Consider the following 20,298-nt stretch of genomic DNA (forward strand, 5'->3'; position numbering starts at 1 on the left):
TTTTTTTTTTGGTTTTTTTCCAGTACCGGGAACCAAACTCACGACCTTGCGCTTGCCAGGCAGGCGCTTTGCCGTTGAGCTAAATCCCCAGCCCCTGATCTAAAACTTTTCAGGGAAGAGTTTAGTAACCTAGAACTCGTATTTTTTCCACATGCTTCAGTCACCCTTGTACATCTTCCATGAGGGGTCAAAGTTTATCCTCATTCACTTCTACTTGGAGGTAAGGTCAGCCACCAGCTGTCACAGGAGCTGGCATACAGCTTTGGGGCCTGTGGCGCTGATTGGAGCACCTCACCTGACTCACCCAAGGCTGGTGAGCTCACCTGCTGCTTCATTCTGCCCCAACCTGCCTTTTTGATTGGTGCATTTTTTGGTACAACAGGAAGTCATGTTCATGGCATACTCTACGCATGAGAAAGCGGGCGGAAGTGGAGAACACGGGTAAAAATGAAGCCACAGGGCCTCGTAAACCCAAGGATATTCTGGGCAACAAAGTCTCTGTTAAAGTGAGTAAGGTGTTCTGGAGCTGTGTCCTTCTCATGTACTCTACTGGGCAGCATTATCACAAGGCAGTTTGGGTGGATGGGGACATTTTATTTTTTGCCCAGTCTGGGAACCAGTGGGGAGGTAGTTTAGCAGGATTTTGCATGCAAGATGAATGTGTTTTTTATTTTTTATTTCTCCTGGCAACTTCAATTCAAGTAAGTAGCTCTTTTTTTCTTTTACACCTTTCTCTTTATACTATGCAGATGTTTTATAGCAAAATTACCAGCAGCATTATTTTCTTAGAAATAAAAGATTCTTGATTCGTATTGTTTCCCCAAGCTGCCCATCCAGTACCCTGGATTTGAGAATACATGCAAGTTTAAAGAGATCAAGCATGCCCTCCAAACTCTTGGCCCTGTGCAGGCTGAGGTTTGGAGTTTCTGGACCCCATATCCTTGGTAAAGTCTCATTTCTTTTCCCCAGAGTTCATACAATATCAACTTAAGCATTCTTGCCTCCCCTGTGCCCTGACACGGTAGGTGCACATCATGAACCCCAAGTTACTGCTTTGTAAAACTCCATCTATTACTTCAGACTCATAGACCTTGTTTTCTCCCATTTTGAAACAATATGATCTGTTCTAAGTTGAGCTCTCTGAAAAAATCTGCCTCTGGACAATGGAAATTTGATTCTAATTATTTAATTTTGTTACAATATGGGATTATCTACCTGGCACTTTCTATGCCTTCCCGAGGAGAATAAGAACAACTGGAAACCATTCTTATGTTCCTCCTTGGGGAAAAGAAATTACATGCTCTCCCCCCTTATCGGGTAAGCCCAGCCCCGCAGAAGACAGCACTTAAACTCCTCAGCACTCGTGCTTCATTTGGTTGCTTCCGTTGCACTTTCCGGTGAGAGGAGCAGCTGCCCACAGTCCCAGCCTCCTCTCCCTGAAAAGAGCACGCTCCTGCCCCATGTTCAGAGCCCCCGGTGGGTTCTCTGCCCAGTTTCCCATTTCCCACGCTTCTCCAGTGTGCTCCTCTCCCGAGCCAAAGCGACTTGTGTTCTAACTGTGTTCTCTTTCTTCCCCTTCCTCATGCTGCCAACCAAGGAGACGAACAGCTCCGAGGAGTCAGAGTGTGATGATCTTGACCCTAATACTAGCATGGAGGTAGAAGCAGCTCTGTTGTCCTATTTCCTACAATGACTGCCTTAAGGAAAAATGTGTTCTGTCCTAGTGACCTTGCTAAAGTGATCAGCCGTTGAAGGATGCATTGCGATGAGAGAGCATCTTTGGGGTCCCATCTGAACTAAGGGGGAAAAACACCTTAATTCAGTTTTAATTTTGGTAGAAAACTACCTCAACACCTTTTTAAAAATTAAGTTTCTTGGTACATTTTTGATATACATAATGATAATATTCATCATAGAGAATGTGTACCTGCATGATACATCTTGCTTCTTTTTCCCCCCATCCCCTTGCCCTTCCGCTCCCCCTCATTTACAAAAGTTTTATTTCTTTATTTCCTTCTTTTCTCATTTTTTTCTTTTCTCTTCCTCCCTTTTCCTTTCCTGCCCTCCCTAGTTCTCCTTCCCATTTTAACATTATTTCCTGTTTCATAATATCTGTTACACATTTTAGTTCTTATTTACAGTTCTAGTTTCTCACACCAGAGAAATAATGTGATATTTACACATGTGTCTGATTTATTTCACTTAACTGTATCATCTCAAGGTGCATCCATTTACCTAGAAATATCTTATTTACCCTTCTTTGTGGCTGAGTGGTATTCCAGTATATAAAAAAAAACCCTATCCATTCACTGGTTGATAGGCATTTAGGCTGTTACCAAAATTTAACTGTTACAAATTGCGCTGCTATAAATATGGGTGTACATATATTACTGTGGTATGATGCTTTTAGTTCTTTCAGGAAGATACCAAGAAGGGTAATAACTGAGTCAAATGGAATGTCTAGTTTTAGTTTTTTGAGGAATCTCCACACTGATTTCCACATGGGTTGTTGCAGTCTATACTCCCACCAACAGTGGAGAAGGGTTCCTTTTTCCCCCACAGTCCTGCCAGCATTTTTTATTAGTTAATTTCTTGATGATAGCCATTCTTTCTGGGGTGAGATGGAATCTCAGTGTTACTTTAACTTCTCTCAGATGACCAGTGATGTTGAGCATTTTTTCTTATACTTATTTGTTGTTCATACTTCTTCATCTGAGAAGTGTGCATTCATTTCAGATGCCCATTTTTGGATTGGGTCTTTAAATATGAAGTCTGCTTTTTGCTTTGTTTTGTTTTTAGTTCTTTATATATTCTAGATATTAGTCCTTTGTCTGAGGAGCAACTGGCAAAAATCTTTTCCCACTTGGGTTGTCTCTTCAGTCTGTTGGTGTTTTCTTTTGCTGTGCGAAAGCTTTGTAATAAGATAAGAACCCAGTTCTTGATTCTTTATAATATATCTTGTGCAGTCAGGGTTTTGTTCATAAAGCCTTTGCTTACACCTGTGTCTTTAAGAGTTCTACCTATTCTCTCTTCCAGAAGATTTAGTGTTTCTGTTTTAATATTTAGATCTTTGATCCATTTTGATTTAGTTTAGTGCATGATGAGAGATGTGGCTCTGGGTTTAACCTTAGGCATATGGAAAGCCAGTTTATTAAAGAGACTATCTTTCTTCCAGTGAAGATATTTGACCCTTTTGTCAAAGATAAGGTGGCTGAGTGTGTTTGAAGTTGTTTCTGCATCTTCTTATCTGTTCCACTGATCCTCAGGTCTGTTTGTATGTTTTGCCAGTATCATACTGTTTTTATCACAGTAGCTTTGTAGTAAAATTTCAAGTCAGGGATTGTGATGCCCCCTCCCTTGCCTTTATTGCCTAGAATTGCTTTGGCTATTCTAGGTCTCTTCTGGTTCAAGATGAATTTGAGGATTATTTTTTCTAGTTTTGTGAAGTATGCTATTATTACTTTTATTGGGATTGCAATAAATCTGTATACAGTTTTTGGAGTATGACCATTTTTGCTATATTGATTCTTCTTTTCTGTCTTAATTACTTTTCTCTTGTTACTGAGACAAAATGCCATTGCCCAGAATTAAAGAGGGAAAGGTTTATTTAGTTCACAGTTTGTGGAGGTTTCAGTCCATACTCAGCTGGCTCCAAGGCAGGAGTGGCACATGGCAGAGGGCAACAGTTCATGGTGGCAGAGAACAGAAAAAGCAGCAAGAGCAAAACAGGAGGAGTGTGAGAGAAGACTCTGTCCCTTATGTTGTATTAGGCTACCCACCTAGAGTGGATGTAGCACTCACGCCCATGATCCCAGCAGTAGATGAGGAATCAATCACAAACTCTAGAAGCCCATACCCATTACTGCATGAGGCTTTTGGGGGGATATCTAGACACAATCCGTAACATGATCCAAGAGCAAGGGATATCTTTCCATTTTCTGATATCCTCTTCAATCTCCTTTTTCAGAGTACTATAGTTTTCAGTGTAAAGATCTTTTATTTCCTTTGTTAGATTGATTCCTAAGTATTTCATTCTTGGGGGATGCTATTGTGATAGGTGTGGCTTCTCTAATTTTTCTCTGCTTGAGTTTGTTATTTGTGTACAGAAATGCTTTTGAGTTTCGAGTGCTTACTTTGTATCCAGCGATGCAGCTGAATTTGCTTATTAAATCTAAAAGTCTTTTGGTGGAGTTTTGGGGTCATCTATGTAGAGTATCATGTCATCTGCAAATAATGATAATTTAACTTCTTCCTTTCCTTTCCTTATTCCTTTTATTTCTTTCTCTGTTCTTTCTCTGATTGCTCTGGTTAATGTTTCCAGAACTATATGGAATAGGAATAGTGATAGTGGGTATCCTTGCCTTGTTCCTGATTTTAGAGTGAAAGCTTACAGGTTTTGACCATTTAGTATGATGTTGGCTGTTGGTTTGTCATAGATGGCTTTTATCAGATTGAGGTAAAGACCATAATTTTCTCTAGGGTTTTTATCATGAGTGGGTGGTCAGACTTTGTCAAAAGTTTTTACTGCATCTATTGAGATGATCATATGATTTTTGTCCTTGGCCCTGTTGATAGGATGTATTATATTTATTAATTTGCATATATTGAGCCATCCCCATATCCCTGAGAGGAATCCTACTTGGGCATGGTATATAATCTTTCTGATAATTTGCCACATTTTGCTTGCCAGTATCTTACTGAGGATTTTTGCATTTATGTTCATTAGGAAGATTGGTCTGTAGTTCTTTCATTTTGATTGGATCCTTGTCTACTTTTAGTATCAGGATAATTTTTGCTTCCAGGAATGACTTTGTGAATACTGCTTCCCTTTCAATTTCACTAAGGAGTTTGAGGACTAGTGGCATTAGATCTTCTCTAAATTTCTTGTGGAATTCAGTAGTGAATCCATCAGGACTTGGGCTTTCTTTTTTGGTAGGTTTTTAATTATCTCTTCGATTTCATTGACTGATATTGGGTCATTTAGGATTTTTATATCTTCTTGATTCAGGTATGCTTTGGTAGTTCATATGTATCTAAGAATTTGTCCATTTCTTCTGTTTTCATTTATTTGAATACAGGTTCTCAAAGTAAGTATTGCTGATCTTCTGGATTTCTGCAGAATCCATTGTGGTTTCACCCTTTTCATTCTTAATTGCATGGATCTGAGTCTTTACTTTTTTGGTAAGTTTAGCTAGGGGTTTGCCAGTTTTATTTAATCTTTCAAAGAACCAACTCTTCAATTCGTTGATTCTTTATATTGTTTTCTTAGTCTTAGTTGCATTAATTTATGCTCTGATCTTTATAATTTCCTCTCTCATATGAGGTTTGGCCTTGACTTGCTCTTCTCTTTTCTAGAAGTTTGAGGTTCAACTTTAAGCTGTTTATCTGAGCTCACTCAATTTTCCTGATATGAGAATTCACTGCTATAAATTTCCCTCATAGGACTGCTTTCCTTGCATTGCATAAGTTACAGTATGTTGTATGGGTGTTATCATTTAATTGTAGAAGCTAATTTCTTCTTTAATTTCATCTGTGACCCATTGGTTGCTCAAGAGGGTGTTATTTAATTTCCATGTGTTTGTGTAGTCTTTGTGTTTTCTATTGCCACTGATTACCAATTTCACATGGTCTGATAATGTGTATAGAATAATTTTAATTCCTTTGCATTTATTTAACCATGTTTTATTTTAGTTTTAATTTTGGTAAAAAACTACTTCAATATCTTTTTAAAAACAAAAATGTATAGTTTTCTTGGATGCCTTTTGGCTTCATGTATAAAATATCCAACTTCATTATACCAAACTTGGAACACAGTTTTTCATGGCACCAGCACTATGAAGGGTGATTGGTTCCCAGCTACAGGACTAGAGCCCATTTAGTGTTTCATTTCTCCTTCATCTATTTTTCCCCTCTCCTTTTTCTTTTTTTCTTTTCCCTTTTATCTTCTTCATCTTGTTCTTTACTGGGATCTATTCCTCCCTCAGTGCTCCAGCAAAATCATTGGTAAAGTGTGGGTTTGTGGGTGACTTGGTGCCTAGTCACTGTGGGTAACTGGTTGATAGCAAATGAGGTATGAGAAGAGCAACTCCTGGGCACACCTTTGCACAGCTCTGGGCCCCATAGGCAGTGCTCTGCCCACCGTAAGAAGAAAGAGAAGCCCTAAGGACAGCCTCCCTCCATGGCCTTGGCAGAGGTCCCTTCAAGTGACAGTGACCGCCGGGGACCCTTCCCACACTCCAGGTTGTTTTTTTTGTTTTGTTTCGTTTTGTCTTTTTGAGACAGGGTCTCGCTATGCAGTTCAGGCTGGCCTTGAGCTCACTTTGTAGCCCAGGCTGGTCTCGAACTTGCAAGATTCTGCAGGGGCGTGGCAGATAGACCGACACCTCTCCCAGCAGAAGCATCAACTTAGGACTTCTCCTAGTCTGTTAGGTAGTAGAAACATGGCTCTTACCTGGCTTGCACTGGGACAATCCTCATAAATTTAAAAACCCTAGAGAATAGGAGCAAAAATGGAACTGGCTATCCTTACCCCAGTCTCTCAGATTAAAGTATAGTGCCTCGCTCAAAATCTGCTTACCCACCCCCAATAACAGGTGAAAGTAGTGATTTCATCCAAATGCAAAAATAGGAAAAAAATTGTAAAAGCCTTTTCCTTTGCTAAGCATGGTGGCACATAGCTATAATCCTAGCTACTCAGGCTGAGGCATGAAATCACAAGTTTGATGCCAACTTGGACAACTGAGCAAGATCCTGTCTCAAATAAATGAATAAGTAAATAAATAAATAAAACAAGGGGTGGCTAGGTTGTTGTTCAGTGGTAGACCATTTGCCTAGCATGTGCAAGGCTCTGGGTTCCATCTTCATTACTGGAAAAACAAACAAAAAAATATTTTCCTTTGAATAGCCCTAAGCTTTTCACTTACCTAGATGGACTTTGACTATTTGTTTTCTAGTTTGACCTAATCCCAAAGAAGTCTACCTCGGTACTGTGACAACTACCATAAAACCCAAGCCCCTGAGGGCCTAGTGTAAGTCTGCTTTGAAAGAAGCCCACAGAGTTGAATGGGATCAGGGGTGAGCAGTTGTAGTGGGAGTTCTGCGAAGATAAAGTACTCCCCTGTGGGTGTGGGTGTTGCCACAGCTAAATCCAATATGTGTGTGTCAGTGGAGTGCTCCACTTGGGGAGGTGTAGGTACAGCCTTTGTAACCTAAATATATCTTAGGAAATAAGGAAGCTGGGGGAAATTTCTGCCTCTGCCTTCCTTGCATTTCATAGGATAAGCTCCTATAGGCATGGTTCTACACCTGGCAGCTACTACATACCAGTGGTACCTTATCTCCAGGCCTAAATGTTGCTAGTATGTGTTGATGATACCAGCTACAAACAGAAGGTAGAGAAAAGCCATGTATCTGTGTTTCAGAAGATAATTTGGGGTCTTGTCCAGCTCTGGTGTGTTAAAGAGAGAAAAGTACACTCACACACACACACCTTGGTCCTGCTTTGTGAATTGAATATACTTCCAAGGCTCTTATTCTTCTTAGCTTCTTAGATGTGGGCTGAGATAGATCCCTGGGAGGGGCTACTGGGTGTGGAAGCATTAGAATGTTCATGCTGAGCAGACAAAAGCTCAAAACTGTGTCGATGCACGTCCAAAAGTTTTCAAACACGGTAGTTAAGGCACAAATTTTTCTTTAGGTAGAAATTTCAATTAACCCACACCCTTGAGGAAACATATGGTTGGAAGTTTTCATGACAGTGTGTGTGCCACTACTGCACATACATGCAGACCCCCTGGAGAGGCAGAGCTGTTCGGCAAGTGCTGTCATCTTGAATTCAACCCTGCGCGCGTTCCCAGGCACAGAGGGAAACCCGGCACTGGAATGGCGAGCGTAATACTTTCAGACATGAATAAGATATACAGAGTCAACCTAATCAACATGAGCTGAGGATTTTCTCAAAGGATATGTGCAGCTTTATTGCAACAAATGCAGTAGAAGAAGACAATGTCCAGGAGTGCATTGCAAGATCCAACCTGAGATGCGGGTGGGCAGGCTACTTAAAGAAACTGATCACTTGGGGTCTTGTTCAGGGACCCAGCCTGGGGTCCCAACCTTGCCTCCATCTTCTGAACTTGATGCTCCCACTAAATGCTGTCACCAGGAGTGTGTCTTGTGCTCCCATTGAACTGACTGCCGCCTCCATGGCCTGTGCTAAACTTCTGTTCCTAGGACCCCTGCTACCATCCTGTCACTGTGTGCCCATCTGCTGTCCCGCAACAGGTCCCCCAGTGTCAGATCCTTCCCTGCAGGTGAGCTGCGCTTGACCCAAAGTCAGCACATTCATTTCAGACCTAGCTGTGTATGCGTCACCTCCATGGGAATGACGTCATGGAAGTGGTTTGCTTCCTTTCAGTTGGTAGACTGGAGGGGAAGTTTCCTGATGTCATTACTTACACACCAGGTGTTTGCTAACTCCAAGCACACCTCCTTGTCCCATTATGGTGTTGGGAGAAAACATAGGCACGTTCTTGAAAGCTAATTAGAAGGAAATAAAGCTCTTTGAACCCTAGGATTCTGAGTGATGAAGCACCAGTCGTGTAAAGGGAGGCAGTTGGCCCTGGTGTTCTCATGCTCTTCCTTGCCCTGTGGATCCCCTCATCACAGCCCCCACTGCCAGTGCCACAGGCCCCTGCCCCAGCTGCTATAGCATTGCCTCCAGGTCTGTGCAGTCCCCTGTGGTCTGGGCTCCTGCCCGTCTGCGCTGCACTTCCCAGAAAACTGTTCTAAAATTAAGCATCTGTCCATAGTTCTGCCTTACTTTGCACTGGTTAAACTTTTGGGGTCAGAGTAAAGGGAGGAACAGCAAATGTGAGAAGTTTTCCTACATGAAAGAAGAGCTAAATCAGGGTAAAAGCTGAACACTAGGGTGCCTTGGGAACAAGTGAATTCATTTTTTTCAGCACAATTTAGACTCCAGATTGCCATTTACTAGGCTGGGGACCACACACCCACCTGCCAGCTTCTTCACTCACCCCCTGCCACTGCGTCTGCATTGATTCTCCAGGCTGGAGCCAGAGTTTGAGAGACCAGCGCCAGCATCTGCTCTCTTTTAGCCATTGCACATCTCTAAGAAACCTGCATCTTTTCTGGGCAATACTGGATTTCCCCTGGGGCCCAGGCTACACAGGTTCCCACTGCCACACTACCCTAAAGCGTTCTCTGAGGGCTGCGTCATCACTTGCATTTTCATACCCATTTCTCCACCTGCCTGGACACGGTGGGGTTGGAAGGGCAGCTAACCTCCCAGACATGAGACTTCGTATCCAACAGTGAAGATTCTCAGCACAGCTTTTACAAATCGAACTAATTATGTGCAATTCATTTATTTATAAAAGCCACTGCTAGCCAAGAAGCTCAGTCCACCAGAGTAGGAGATTGTTATGGTTCCAGTCAAATTCCATCTCTGCCCAAGGCATTGGGTGTGCTGTCCCCTCACCCATGACCCAGCCCAAGCATGGACACTGCCCTCAGCCATACCCCAGCACCAGACCTTGACTCGGGGCGCAAGGACCACGCAGGGATCTTAGAGAGGGCTCTGAAAGATGAGTGGAAAATGGAAGCTAATTTTAGAGGAAATTTCTAGTCAGGGCAAGAATCAGATTTTCAGAGTCAACAAAAACTTGGAAACCTTTAGTTAATCCCATCCCTTCATTTGTTTTTTAAAAAAAATTTTATTAGTACACATTTGCAGTACGTAATGATTACATTCATGGCGAGAAATTGGTACGTGTACATAATGCATCTCCTTTCTACTTCCCTCCCCCCCTTGCTTATTCTTTTACTGTTATAAAATGTAAATAATTAAAATTGACCATTTTAATGTTTTTTGAATTTTTTGAGACAAGATTTCACTATGTAGTTCAGCTTGGCCTTGCACTCACTGTGTAGCCTAAGCTGCCCTTGAACTCACAGCGGTCCTCCTGGCTCAGCCTCCCAAGTGCTGGGATTATAGGCATGCAACACCAACTGTTTGAACCATTTTTAAGAGTATGATTCAGTGACATTATGCCCATTCTCTTTAAAAAGAAAAAAGTGAGGCTCAGGAGTTGTAGCTTTCTGTTAGAAAACTAAAAGTTGTCCTGAGGCAGTTTCTGGTTTTCCCTGGCCCTTGTCCCCCACCACACACCATTCTGCAGCAGCTTGAGCACCCCACTTCTGGTTGGATTTCATCTAAAATGCAGACTCTGGTAACTGAGAAGACCTATCTAACCTAGTGCCAGTTTTTCTGCATGAATGTTTACTCAGTTCTCCAGCTCAACAGAGAGGCTATCATTTCTGCAGTCTTGGCTTTCCAAGGCTAAAAGATGATTTAACAAGTCATATGAAGTCCGTCACATGGAGAGAACATCAGACAGGGATTAGGAAACCTGAGTTGCAGTCAGCACACCATCTGCTCCATGGCTGTGGGACAGTTAGATCTGGAGTCTCAGGCTCCTCTGGTGACCACTCAGTGCCAAGTGCACAGGGAAATACCGTACAGGTCTGAGAGGTGATGTTTGCCACTGAAAACAAGACCTGAGCACAAAAAGGAGCTGCAAGACTGTGCTAGCATTTCAGGGGCCATGGCAGGATGGCCTGGGCAGATTTCCTCCTAGGTCCACTTCCACCTCTGCGAATGGTGTGAGAGACCAGAGCCAGCCTCTTCCCTTCCCCAAACGCACAATTTCCCAGCCCCATCTTCCTGGTCTTGCAAGAGCCAGCCGATGGCTCCCACCTCTGCTGCTCCAGCTTCCTTCTCCCAGATCCAGAGCTTCAAAATAACCTGGCCAGACAGACCAAAGGAAGCGTGTACAGCCTCGTCAGGTGCCTGACCTCCTGCCGTTACCAGCGTGTTTCCAAAGATGTGTGTTTCTGCATTTTATAAAAAGAATTTTTAATGAAGTCTTGGGAGGAAAAGAAAGTGAGCATTGCATTCCTCTCATTTTGACAAAATATTTTCTTTGTAATCTATCTGATGGGCTTGGCTTAGAGACCCTTTCTCTGTGCCCAGCTTTATTGTGCCTCCCCAAGCAGGGACTGATTGATATTCTGTCACCACGGGAAGATGGCTTAGTGGGAGCTGGCGTTTCCTCCCAGGGAGAATTGTGAAAAGAGCATCTGCTGCCCACATCCTTCATGCTTCCTCCTTCTTACAGCCACAGCGCAGCTAGGAGGGCAGGGTTTCTTCCCCTCCCAGAGGAAGCAGGTTCAGAGAGGTCAAGGTCATGCAACTGATGAACCGAGCAGGTTTTATTGGAGGCACCTGAGAGACCCAACCTCTGTAAGGGAAGGAGAGGTCTGCGTGCTAAGGCTCAGGCTGTCCCCTGTTGCACATCAGCCTGCAGGAGGAGAATTTCTTCCTCAGCAACTCTTTCAGTCCCGTGCCTATTGGGGTAATTACCCCTGCATGCCTTTTCCCAGTGACTCAGAACCCACACATAGCAGCCAACAAAGGAAGTCCAGTTACATAGGCTGGAAGCATGAGTTAGTTTCTTGGGCCAGCACTGTCATGCAGCAGACCCTCAGGTGTGCCCTGCATCACCCGCACCCTAGTCTGAAGGCCTGGCCTATTTCATATATGTTGAGATAATGAGGTACCATTGCTCAGAGAGCCTGAGGGAGGAGGAGAAAAGGTCACCCCTACCCACTCCCATGCATGTCACCTCTAGGCTCACACACTGTGAGTTCCCTGGTTGTCATTCAACTGAACAGTGAGAACTTTGAAAGGCCAAGAAGTTATGTGAGATGAGAAGCACACAGTGGAGCTGGGTGTGGTGGTGCACACCTGTAACCCCAGTACTCTGGGAGGCAAGTTCGAGCCCAACATGCCAACTAGTGACTTAGCAAAACTTTGTCAAAAGATAAAAGGGGGCACTGGGGATACAGCTCATTGCAAAGGACCTGGGCTCGTGCCCCATACAAAACAGAAAGAAGAAAAGAAGAGGAGGAAGAAGGAAGAAAACAGCAGTGGGGAAAGGCAAGCCTGATTATACCTTTTGCTTAGCAAACTTAAAAGTTTCTCTAATAGAGTCATGGAGAGGGAGCGATTGTTCTCAGAGTCTTTTATTCATTCAGTGGATATTTACATCCTCACTCACAGTAATATCTGGACTTCCTTTGTTTGCTGCTGTGTCTGGGTTCTGAATCACTGGGAAAAGCCATCTTGGCTATGTACCTGGCTCTGTGCAGAGTCCTTTTCTCCCAACAGCATCATGATGTAGGTCCCATTATCATTATTACAGTTTTACAGATGAGAAAACCAAGTGCAGTGAGGTGAAGGAGCTACCCCGAGGTTATGTGTTCTGGACAGCTTGTCCCCCAGGAAAACCAGTGAATGTGGTCTCGGATTCTCATCATGCTAGTGTATACACTGCATGGACTGATAGGACATAACCAGTCTTAGAGAAGGTTAAAGGGTGAGGAAAGAACACGACCAAAGGCCCGAAGGAAGGAAGGCTCCCAGCAAAATATGAGAAGGCATATGGTTGGGTACATGAGAAGAGCTGTTGGAAGTAAAGCCAGCAGATAGATTGAGACAAGACTGCCCTGACCTGGAGGGACTTGCTGGGAATGTGGACTTCATCCAGAGGGGGTGGGCCGGGCAGAGGTTTTCAGATAGAATTAGTATGACTTCTTCTGTGCATTACTAGGATGAATGGAAACAGTGGTGGGGAGAGGACCTAATGGAAGGCTGAGGAAGCACAGAGAAGAGGCGGCAGGGGAAGCACTGAGCACAGCCCAGGGGCCCAGGGAAGAGGCATCAGACCATGCACGGTCCCACTCAGGGTGCCTCAGAGAAACCCCAAATCAACCTGCCACTCATGTCCTCAGGGCAAATCTTAATCTATTGTGGCTCTAAAGACTGAGAAGGTGCTTCACCAGTGAAGACATTTGGGGATAGGATATAATCAGAGCCAACTCATTAAAGGAAGAGACCCTCAAACGCTCATGCATGAAGACTTTATGCAAAGTCAGGTCTTGACGAGAGAAGCCACCTTGCACCATCCCAGCCCAGCCCTGTTCTTCCTGACTCAGGTCCGGCTGCAGAGGCCACGTGGAGACCACTGCACACAGCAACAAACGCCCCTTCTGTCCCTGTTACCTCGATTGTTTGTCAGATAGGCAATACATATTTTCATTATTTTGTTAAAAATCACTTTCATCTTTATTTTTGTGAATACACTAAATGTTTAACCAGAATACCAAGGAGTGCAGGAAAATGTTTTAGATTAGAAATACTCATAAAATAATGTATGCACTTGGCAATTGGACATCTATAGAGACCAACACTCAACAAGTGGTTAGACATTTTCCTCAGAAAACTCATGGAACGTATTACAAAACTTGACAATGCATTACTCATAAAGCAAATCTCAACAAAAAAATCAAGGAGTCCATAGCATATAGACTCAAGTTTTCAACCACAATGTAATTAAGTTAGAAATTGATAACAAGAAGGCATTTCTTTAAAAATAATTGGAAAATTAAAAGCACTTTTGTTAGAATTGATTGAGTCAAAGAAAAATCATGATTGCAGGGACAAATACATAGGACTGAGCAACAGTGAAACATTTGAGGAGTAAGGAATTAGTTCAGACAGGTCTTGCTCTTTGGGACTGCTACATTTACATTTTTTTCTTTTTTTAATTTTTAATTTTTATTAGTACATGTTTGCAGTACATAATTATATTAATTGTGGGGAATTAGTACATGTATATAACATCTCATTTTCTTTCCCCTTCCCCTCCATACCCACCAATTCTGCCTTTACATGTTTTTAAATTTCAGCTTCTCTTATGTTTATTTAGAAATGAACAAACAAATAAATAAAAATAAATAAAAGCAAAATTAAAAAAAGAAATGCACAAAACCAGGCATGGTGGCACACACCTATAATCCCAGCACTTAGGAGGCTGAGGCAGGAGGATCACCATGAGTTCAAGGCCAGCCAGGGCTACATAGTGAGTTCAAAGCTAGCTTGAACTACATATTGAGACCCTGTCTCCAGAAAAAAAAAAAGAAAAAAAATGAGCAAGAAGTTTTTAGAAATTTCCATTTTACCTTTTTGTGGTGGTAGAGGTTGAACCCAGGACCTCACAGATTCAAGCAAGTGCTCTACCATTCAGCTACAGTTGCAGCCTATCTATCTATCTATCTATATTTTTAAAAATCTATTAATTTTATTGTCCAATCTCACCATCCAAAATTCATTCCCATCCAGGGCTTGGGATTTAGCTCAGCGGCACAATGCCTGCCTGGCAAGTGCAAGGTTGTAAGTTCAGTTCCTGGTACTGGAAAAAAAAAAAAAGAACAAAATTCATTCCCATCCTGCTGTCCACACAAATTCACCTATAACAATCGTAAAGAGAACAGAAGAGGCAGAGTAGAGAACTTTTGGCTCATTCAAGGTAGCTCTGAGTTGGCTTAGGACTCGGTCTGAGTCTCCTTTGACTATTTCTTTGTCCTTCAACATCATCACTACGTAGTTCTGAAATGTGTTTTGTGATTGGGTCATGCTGGATTTGGCAAAAATGGAATCAGAGTATTTTTCTTCAGAAATCAATGTATACCTGGTTTTCTAGACAAAATTTCCCCTTTACTTTTAAAGTCAGAGTTTTGGGCACTGACTGACAAAAAAAAAAAAAATAGGATTAAGATCCTCAAGCTCAGTTTATATTATTCAATACTGGTTTATTTTACCTGTTACATTTCCTCTTACTACTTTCCCTATTCAAAGAAAAATCAAGAAAACAATTGGATTTCCTTCCAGAAGGAGGAAGCTGAGTTGCTGGTGGGCCACACTGTGGGACTCTTTCCTGTCTCGAGGAAGCCCTACCACCTGCTGCCCTCTGCTGTTCAAATAAAACCGTCTCTGCGAAGTGCTTTCTGCAGGCTCTGCCTGCCTCCTCCACTTGCACTCTGCAGCACTCACAGAGGCGTCTGCTAGGGAGAACGCGTGACTTGTACACGAACAGCACCAGGTTTCCTCCATGACCACTTCTATTCCGATTCCAGTTCTTCGCCCCATCCTGTCTACCACATCATACCGACTCCCCACCCATTTCCAAGGAAGAAAAACATTTGATTTCAAAGCATATAAGGCTTATGGTTAGTACCCCAGGCCCCTGTACATACAACGATGAGTACCAGAAGAGTTGGCCAGGAGACCCAATTCTAGTCCATTGAGGGAGCTCAGTTAATTTGATTCAACGAGAATTTGATCTTCTGATGTGTGCAAGGTGCTGTGTTAAACTCCAAAACTGATGATACTGACCATGCATAAAACACACGGAGCTGGCAGAAAGCGGGCGGGCCCAAAGTTGTGGAAAAAGGATTGTCGGGTTTGGACTTGTGGTGAAGAAAGATTGCCTAAAATAAAATGATTATAATCTCTTGATCAGAAACGGAACCCTTCCCAGTCTAGGAGAATCTCTCTGGGGTGGGGCGATGGGAGGAGGGCTCCAGACTTTAGTGAAAGCTCCCAGTCTGATCGCTTTTCTAAATCTGAATGTTAGCGGTCAACCTTCCCTAACAGCACTATTTTGTGTGATGTTTATCCTTCAAGAATATAGTATGCTTTGCGCAGTGGCAATATCATAGCTAATGAGGTGCGATTATTGGTCACTGAAAGAAAAAAGTAGAACTTCTATTTTGCATTCCTTGCCTGCTTTTTTGCCTCTAGTCTAACAAATCTTTAACCCTATTTATTAGTTTTATAATGTGACCTGATATATCTTGAATAATCTCTGTCCTATCTTACTTCATATGAAAGGTTTTTTTAAAATAGAGAATTCTACAAGTAGGGAAATACTGTGAATTACAACTGATTCACCACAGTTACTTCCTCTAACTTGCCTTTGTAACAGTTTCTTCCTCAGTCAACTCCCTTTAAATGTAGAGGACAAGAATTGTGTATTTTGTATGCTCAGTGCCTAGTACAGTGCCTGGCACATAAATATTCAGTGGATGTTTATTAACTGTAGTTATAACCAAGTAGCAAAAGGCCAAGAAGTTCTCATTAGATTATCAAAGTGGACTAAAGCATCAAAACTTTGATAAGCATTAGAACACAAAGTGTCAAAACTAAGTGTATACTCTAAATAAAATTTACAACTTTAATGCTGTGTAAAATAACCACAGACTTTTTACCAGGGAACATATTTAACACTGGGAATTATTACCCAACTGATATACTCGCATGTACTTATTTTCAGAAAGAGTTGGAGGCAATCTGAAAGTACATAATTCAGTTCTTCACTTCCAGATAAGAACGTGAGAAAATGAGACTAGTCACCCCTGTAAACCGTAGAATACACGTTTCTGTGATTTGTCTAGGATGACACCAATACAAGTATCATTAAAACCTGTCTCGCCAAAGAGATACACAGTTAAAAGCCAGCATTGCCAATACCCACTAAACCAAGTGCTTATGTGTAAAGCTAGAGAATCCCTTTACTAGAAAAGTAGTTTTTCTCCAACTTATATTTATTTTTACTTTAGGAAACTCACATATTTATAGAACAAATAAAAGATACAACACTAGGGTTTTTTTAATTTCAGAAAAATTAATAAAACATATGACAGGGTTACCATCTTCAAAGTGTGCACAAGTCTGGCAGGGTACCTACAATACAGTGAGATGCTCTGATACATGGCAGCTCCTGACCAGAGCCCAGGGTAGAGCACAGAGGAAGAAGCCTTTAGAGGAGCACAGAGGAAGAAGATGACTGTGGGGGCTGGGGATTTAGCTCAGTGGCACAGCGCCTGCCTGGCAAGCGCAAGGTCGTGAGTTCGGTTCCCCGTACCGGAAAAAAAAAAAAAAAAGAAGATGACTTCAGTTGAACCTCAGACACTGGCTGACCAATGGGTTTCTGAAGAAAGTCATGTTCCCAATTTACAGAAATGGAAGAACATTCCAAGTCATGGCAAGATATTTTCTCAGCTCTCCTCTCCAAAATTCCACCACTTTAAATTTACTTTGATTTGACAAACATGGAGCACTTATGTATCAGGTCTTGTCCTCAGGTGCCTACATGTAGTTCATAGGAAGCCATGGACAAACACAGGTAATTAGATGACCACGTGAGAAGGATGTCATGGCCCTCCCCAGTCCATTCCCTATTTGCATCAATGTAAAAAGAGATGAAAGAATTATCTGCTGGACATAATCCAGAGCCAAAGTTAGAAAGACACTAGTGTGGATCTTCCCTAGGCTCCGGGTCCCGGCTGGACGAGTTTAAAGCTAAGAGGTGAAATCAAGAGAATCATAGGGAGCAAAGATAGGCAGCTAGGCCTGTGGCACCGGTGACAAAGCTGCACGATGCTTTGCTCTCCTGAATGCTGTGGTGGGAAGAGCTCTGGGCTAACAGCCAGAGCTATCCAGCCCTCTGCCACTCTCTAGAATCTTACCCTTCACTTCCTTGTCCCATCTGTGAAATGGAAATAAATCACACTGCCTCTGCGCTCCTCCAGGGTTTTGGAGCAGCAAGTAAAAGTGTTTAGCTTATAAGAGTAGATTATACCAACTACATATGCCACACACATCACTGACATGCCAGTATTACCATTAGCGCCACACCTTGTGCTGAGCTGGACTCTTCTCTCCTGGGCCAGCCAAGACTGATGGCTTCCACAAGTCCCTTCCAGATGAAGCAGAAGTTGGCTACCTCTCTGTTCCAGCATCCCCATTAAATTCTACACTCAAACTAGGAATATTTGCTTCTTATGCAGTACATGCACTCAATAATATATAACTCAAATATATATAACCTAGTTGGAGTTAAAAGTGACAAGAAGACTAAGACAAATTAATTAAGTACCAGTGTGGAGTGTTCTTGTAGCAGTACTACCACTGTACAGAATTTGAAGCCCTACTTAAATTTTATCATAGGGGGTAAGGGTGTAGTGCAGTGGTGATGTGCTTGCCTAGCATGCTGGGCGTGGGGGTTCCATCCACAGCACCTCAAAGAAATTTATATGAACCTGTTAGTTAAACCTTTGTCAGCTGTCTTCTCTGTGAGATTTCTGGTATGGATTCGATGTCTTGCTCCCCACGGGTCCCCTGTGTGATGGGAATCCAGGCCATTGAACAAAGCTCACAGCATTCAGAGTAGCTTCTACACTCAAACCCTTTTGATTGAGTAAGAGCAGGGTAGGAGAAAGTTTTGAGCTCTGTGTTTATTGAAGACCGGTCATTAACATCCATCAAACATTACATCAAACATATCATTTAATCCCATCTCCCCCACTACATATGACCCACTGAGGTAGAAAGTGTGTCATCCTGCTCCCTGCTTAGTACTGCAGCCTGGACAAGGGTCAGCTTGCAATGGCAAGCCAAAACACTGAAATGACACTCAGGATTTGGAGGCAGATTTTTTTATGTCGATGGGCACTGATGGGGATCATTCCCAAAATATCAGGCCCTGATCTCTGGTGGACTAGGGCTTATATGGGATATGCAAGCAGGAAATACAGATGCAAAATGGCTTGTCAGTTGAGGATTGGTTTATACAATGTGGATCACAGTGACCAGTTGTGGATCACAGTGACCAGCCATTTCTGAGAGACAGGAGCAACCAGATCTGGAACAGGAACTGTTACCTTGGCAACTAACAAACTGAAGTGTACTGGCTGGGGGGTGGGCAGCTCTTCTGCTACAAGCTCAGTAAATCATCAAATCAACTGAATCTTTGTATTAAACAACCCTTCTAGGATGGCATCCCCAACTTACAGGTAAAACCAAAGCCCAGCTGTTTAAGAATGTTGTTCAAGGCAAGAGACTATGTCTGGCCCAGGGGTGGGACACTGCTGTACCTGCTCCCAGAGTCCAGAGCTGTGGCTGCACTGCATGCTGTCACAAATGTCCTCTTTCAGAGGTTGTAGATTACACTGCTTTCTCATCATTTTCCCAAAAGTTTGCATTCCTTTTGTGTTTGTAAGCAAGCTGTAGCCAAATAGTATTAGTCATTTACCCATAACTAATTGTTTTATCTATCTTTTGGTCCTATTCTGAGATTCTATTTATGAACAGTCCTAAATTCTTGAGAAAACAGAAATGAGGCCAAAGGTCAAATATTCATTTATGAAAAGGTATTAAATGCAGATTGCAGGTGAGGGGAGTGAGGCACAAAGATGAGCAACAGATGACTTCTGTCTTCAAAGGAATTGTAGTCTAGGCCTGATGGCATCTCTCTTTTTCCTTGAAAAAATTTAATCAAGGTGAAACATATTGATTGCAGAATATTTGGAAAGCCCAAGTAAGAAAAGAAAGAAAAAATCATCCAAAATTCAGCTTATGTTTTATGCATTCTGAGGGCAGGGCCTGTGCCTCAGTATTTTTGTGTCCACAAAACTGCACACAGGAATTAATGCAGAACACGAGCTCAGACAGCATTTTTTGAGTGGAAGGAGTCACCCCTCAGGCCCCCGCTCTGAGATAACTACTGTTAAAGGCTAGAAAACATTTCAGCTTCCTTTTGTTTGTCAGTGACTGACCCGGATGTGATTCTCCTGCCTTACCTAGGCCAGGCTGGTGAATGCACGGCCCCTTTTAGCACAGTGCTGCTTACCAGGGTCATTGGTTGTTTACTTGCTCAGCTGGAGCCACCTTTTGCATTCCTCCCTCTATCCTAGTCCAGAGGATTTGATTCCCTTAGCTGTGAGAAGAGCTGGAGCTTTCCCAAATGCCTCCTTGCATCCCCACCACCATCACTGCATAAAGGCCTCAGGGATGGGAAGTGGGTTTATCGATCAGTTTCCTTGGATAGAACAGAACTTCCAGCAGTTCTCCAGTCAGTCTAGATGTGGAGTCATCTGCAGGGGCAAAAGTGGTGCTGGGCCCCACTTTGCACCAATAAAGCAGATATTAAAAAAAAAAAAAAAAACGCAGAAAAGCAAACAGACTCTCTTGGCATGAGGCCCGGACATTGGTCTTTTTGTGTTTTTAAAGCTCCACTGGTTAGAGACCGAGAACCGCGGGTTTGTACCGTGACCTTAGTGCCTCTTGAGACTAGGCACTGCAGTGGCCAGAGTTGGGACACTGAGCCCTAGAACTTGGCACGTTTACTTTCTGCAGCCCACGTTGTGACACGCCTGAGTGGTGTAAGTGGGTAATTATTTGCAAAAGGGAACCCAAAGAAGGAAATAACATCTGTGTGCCGAAGGGCTCGCCCGGCCCCTCCAAAAGACAAAAGCACAGAGCAGCTGTGCCTGTTGATGTAGGTAGGGAAGGACACGGGAACGTGAGTGTGACGGTAT

At 42.8% G+C, this 20,298-nt stretch overlaps 1 protein-coding gene across 8 annotated transcripts in view; it reads left to right on the forward strand.

Moving 5' to 3' along the window:
* Positions 1 to 20,298, forward strand: part of Kalrn (kalirin, RhoGEF kinase) — a 638,378-nt gene that overhangs the window by 584,481 nt on the left and 33,599 nt on the right. For all 8 annotated transcript variants that reach the window (XM_013515182.1, XM_005386537.1, XM_005386534.1 and 5 more), the window contains 2 exons: positions 383 to 506; positions 1,598 to 1,657. In XM_013515182.1, the coding sequence (XP_013370636.1) occupies positions 383 to 506; positions 1,598 to 1,657 (184 nt within the window). The remainder of the gene's footprint in view (positions 1 to 382; positions 507 to 1,597; positions 1,658 to 20,298) is intronic.

Source organism: Chinchilla lanigera, unplaced genomic scaffold (genome assembly GCF_000276665.1).
Source record: "Chinchilla lanigera isolate Chin_1 unplaced genomic scaffold, ChiLan1.0 scaffold00026, whole genome shotgun sequence".
Taxonomy (NCBI): Eukaryota; Metazoa; Chordata; class Mammalia; order Rodentia; family Chinchillidae; genus Chinchilla; species Chinchilla lanigera.